Here is a 4,327-nt window from a genome sequence, read left to right on the forward strand (position 1 = left end):
TCCCCAGGAGCAGCCCTGTGGGAGCTTCTGCCCAGGGTTCTACAGTTTTTGCCATCCCTGAAGACTTTGGTGGCTYTGCTATCAGACGGCTGAAAGAACCTGCAGACCAGAACCAAGTGACTGTCCAGAAGCAGCAGCTTCAGATCCCCACAGCTGCTCCTCAGTGGCTGGTTCCATCTACTCCCTATCCACATCCAAAGGCCAGGTGGTCCAGGGTCAAGTTGTAGCAGGTTTCTAATTTACTTACTTTAGGTGTTTAACAAGTTCTTTAAAATGTATATTTGAAATAAAAATATCCCTTTTTTAATTGAGTCTGACTTTRTATTCTATTGGAATTGGTATAAACTTGGTTCTATATTTTTGTGGGCTCTCCAAGGGTATAATCACCATCCTAAAAGTGAGGGACACTTTTTATTATATTTGAAAGGTCTTGTTTTTCCTGCTTTGGTTCAAATTAAGTGGCTGGGGGACATGTCCCACCCTGTACCTATGGTAAGTGAACTTTTACATCTCTGAAGTATTCTAAACTTGGACTTGTACTGAATACTAGTACATAAAACAGGCAAAGTATTCCAGAAATTTAACATTTTGCAAATGCAAGGAATGTTTTAACTGAACAGTGTGGAAGCTTGAATAATTTATAGTAACGTACGCATAATTGGAGTAAGCAATTCTTTTTAATCTGACCCTTAAAAGTTAAGGGAAATTGTATCATAACTCTATTCAGGGGATTTAGACCATGTAGGCTGCATTAAAACTGTGATCGAGTCTGTCTTTGGATGTTATAACATGCCTTCAGCTGGAAAATGCTACCCATCTTTCATGGGAGATAACGTGTGTGTGTGGGGGCTCCATCTGTCAAAATTATCACTTTTTGGCAGTTAATGTTACTGCTTCAAGATCAAATAGCACATTTACTGAAGAAGCCCCTGTATCTGCAGGAAATGGTTTTTTTTCTGCTTTAGTGCTCTTGTTGCTAGATCAGGTGGGTTTCTACAATTGTGCTTGTTTTGAACATGTTGGGCTGGGGAGGTTAAGATTTCGGCTGCTTTTCATAATTTTAGGCAGGTTTTAGTAAGTGTCAAGCTCGTGGAATGGACATCCAGTGGTGACGTTAAAGTTAATGGCAGCTTACAAACAGTGCTCCCACCTGGTTGGAAATAAGTCCCCCAGAAAAACTTTACGGATTTAATTTATGCAACGATGTTGAAGATAAAAGGGGAGATGCRAAAAAAAAGAAGCAAATTAAGCTCAAGATGTGATAAAATAACGGCAGCGGATGAAATAGTCTGACGCATTGAGACTGAGACACACTCATCTGAGGGTCTTCACAGCTCTCATGCCACACACCCACTTTCTCATGCTGAGAGCTGACAAATGCCAAAAACTCAACTCCGGTTCAGTTTATCTTTATAAAAATACAAGTATTGATATAAATCCAGTCCACGTTTTACCGCAACTCGTGGCGTTACATACAGGGACATGCCAGGTTGTTATCCGTATTTTCACAACAACCTTCCATCTACCTGTAAGAGATATGTTTATCAATGTAGGAGCTGATGTACAACTGTCATTTCATCCCTTCTTCCATAATTTTATTAGTTTAAACTCTAACATGAAAGAATTACACATGGCAGTGTCGAATGGCCTTTCATTTCCATCTAATTTCAGAACCAAACACGACCAGATGCCTCAGGAAGAAACCGATGCTGCAACCTAATTTCTCTGTAAACCAAACAAATGGTGAGTAGCACTTTAACAGCAGAGCAGGGTGTGTCACCTGCTCAGGTGTATTCATGCTTTAGACTACTGAACAAGCTGTAACTATTATATCAGCACAAAGGCTCAGGTGGTTTGTAGGAATTGGTCATCTGTAAGGTTTATCTCCCTCTGTCAGGTACGTACTAAGGTTATTTTTATTTTTTAACTGAAACCATTTACATTTCTGTAAACTAAAACAGGAACTATTTTTGTTTTCAACCACAACTGAATCCAGAACACCATCTACACTCTGCCTGAATCATGGAGCGGCTGAAGTTAGTCCTGCAGTACTTCCAGTCCAATTCTGAGTCCATCTCTAATGGTATCTGCATCATCCTGGCCCTGGTCAGTGTCAAGCTCTACACCAGCTTCGACTTCAACTGCCCGTGCCTCCCTCAGTACAACAAACTCTACTCTCTGGGGGTGATGATCGTACCTCCCATCATTCTGTTCTTCTTGGGGGTCCTGGTCAATCGACATACGGGAGTCATGATGGATGAGTGGATGAGACCGGTCGGGCACAGATCCAAAAACCCTGCAGTGGTTAAGTGAGTAAAACCATCCAGTCACTGAAGCACAATCAGCTGTTCTAAGGACATTTCAACACTTTGTGAGCTGAAAGGTTTGGAAACAGTCATTGTTTCTTAAAGCAGCAAGGTTTTTGTCTTTAAAAAGCTGTTAAATCTCTGTACCATCATGATTATACAGAACTAACCCTCAGTGCTGGAAGATAAAGTCAGAGAGACCAGGCTGAGATGTTTGGACATGTCCAGAGGAGGGACAGTGGGCAGAGGGGTTTTAAAGATGCAGCTGCTTCGAAAAAGACAAAGTGGAGATGTTTGGATGTAGAGAGAGGAGATGGAAGTAACTGGTACAAAGCACCGAGCAGCCGAGCTCCCTTCCCCACAGAGCACCCCTCCCCCACACGTCTCTTGACCTTGTAATAAAACTACTTTTCTGTCCAGTCATTTTCGGATTTAAAAAATGCCTTAATCAAGGAAACATATTTTTGGATGCCAAGGAGACTACCATCTTACAATGCTCCTAAAGGTTGTAAATGGCATGAAGCATTGTTGTGCTGAAGTGGGAGTATCGGAAATGGCAGGAGGTTCTTAAAGAGACAGAGACTGAAATTTTAAATTGTTTAGATAGGCTATGATGCAAAGTTAAATTTATTTTTGATTTAAATATTTTCATGACAACTGAAGGTGACATTACTTGTTTGTGGTATAGAAATGAACTATGTGCCTGGAAAACACATAATACCCTCCTTTAAGTTGGTCTGCAGAAATAATGTGGCTGAAAATCAGTTCTACTTCATGTTTTCCCACAGATACCTGTTTTCTGCCATGATCCAGAGGGCCCTATTGGCACCGATGGTGTGGATTCTGGTCACTTTGTYGGATGGAAAAATCTTCATCTGTGCTTTCAGTCTGAGTGTAGACCCTGGACTTTTCTCAGGTATTGAAAATATGAGGGAAAAATGCTCTACACAGAGAACAATGTCGAGTATTATTTTTAGCTGAACTTATTTCTTTATTCCCTGTGATTTATAACAATATTATATGTTTCCCTAGGAGTGCCCAATAACACGGGTCTGGATATAATTAAAATCATGGCCAAAGTGCCCTGCAAGGAGGATGTTATTTTCAGGAACAGCTCTTTCCGTAAAGCAGTTTCTCGCTATGTTCGCTGTTATTCACAGGTAAGCTGTCTTATAGAGTAAGACTTCTTGAAAAAAAAAAAAAAAAAAAACTCATGGACTACTGTGTTGCTATCACAAAATTAAACGAGAAAGAGAAAAACTTCAATGATTCTAAAAATACAGAAACCTAAAACGTGTTGTGTGCATATGTTCACTCTTTGCTTTAAAGTCCCAACCACTATGTCAGAAGCCACATTAGTTAAAGAAGATCCACCTGTGGGTGATCTAAGTAAAGTAAGTAAAAAAGGTAAAATAGTCTGACTACGCTGGAGAAAATATCCTGTTTTATGTCTCCCGACATTTTGAATTCCATTTAAAATAGTCCATGTAGTTGGAAAAATAGAGCAAAACAATACACAACAAGCTGGGTTATTAATAATATACACAAACATACAGAAACAACTTTGTGGAGTGAATTGCTATTATTATTATTTTAGACTGGGCTGGGTCACATGCTTTAATGGATCAGCCATGCCTGTCTATTAATGATTTTTAACCTTGGTATTGTATTATAACTTGTGCTTTAGAGCAGTGAACTTCCCAAACTCCAGTTTTTATGAATGTGCTCACACTGATGATGATCAGTTAATCAGTACGTTTTATCTGTGCTAGTTTCCCAGAAATCTGCAGTTTCATTTAACTTTTGTTATTTAAATGATTATGCTGTGCAGTATGTGTTTTGAATAATCTCAGATTATAAAGGCTGGTTTTACGATTTGCCTTTTTACCCAGTTTAAAAAAGGCAACTGGACTTTTCAGGTTTTTGAAACATTTTGCTTCTCATCCGAAGACCTTTCTCAACAGACCGATTTTTAGTTTTTGAAAATATTGTAATTTTCTGCAAACACAGCATTGTAGGTA

General features: G+C 39.3%; 1 protein-coding gene across 2 annotated transcripts in view; it reads left to right on the top strand.

The window, feature by feature from the left end:
* The first annotated feature begins 1,668 nt into the window (after window positions 1-1,668).
* calhm3 (calcium homeostasis modulator 3) overlaps window positions 1,669-4,327 on the top strand; it is a 4,796-nt gene continuing 2,137 nt past the window's right edge. Inside the window, exons 1-5 of one of the 2 annotated variants that reach the window (XM_014002643.1) lie at window positions 1,722-1,743; window positions 1,837-1,897; window positions 1,997-2,309; window positions 3,095-3,222; window positions 3,339-3,466. In XM_014002643.1, the coding sequence (XP_013858097.1) occupies window positions 2,023-2,309; window positions 3,095-3,222; window positions 3,339-3,466 (543 nt within the window). In that variant the 5' untranslated portion in view covers window positions 1,722-1,743; window positions 1,837-1,897; window positions 1,997-2,022. Of the gene's footprint in view, window positions 1,744-1,836; window positions 1,898-1,996; window positions 2,310-3,094; window positions 3,223-3,338; window positions 3,467-4,327 lie in introns of both variants that reach the window. The other variant, XM_014002652.1, reaches the window with a different exon arrangement.

This window comes from Austrofundulus limnaeus, unplaced genomic scaffold (genome assembly GCF_001266775.1).
Source record: "Austrofundulus limnaeus strain Quisiro unplaced genomic scaffold, Austrofundulus_limnaeus-1.0 Scaffold0, whole genome shotgun sequence".
NCBI lineage: Eukaryota > Metazoa > Chordata > Actinopteri > Cyprinodontiformes > Rivulidae > Austrofundulus > Austrofundulus limnaeus.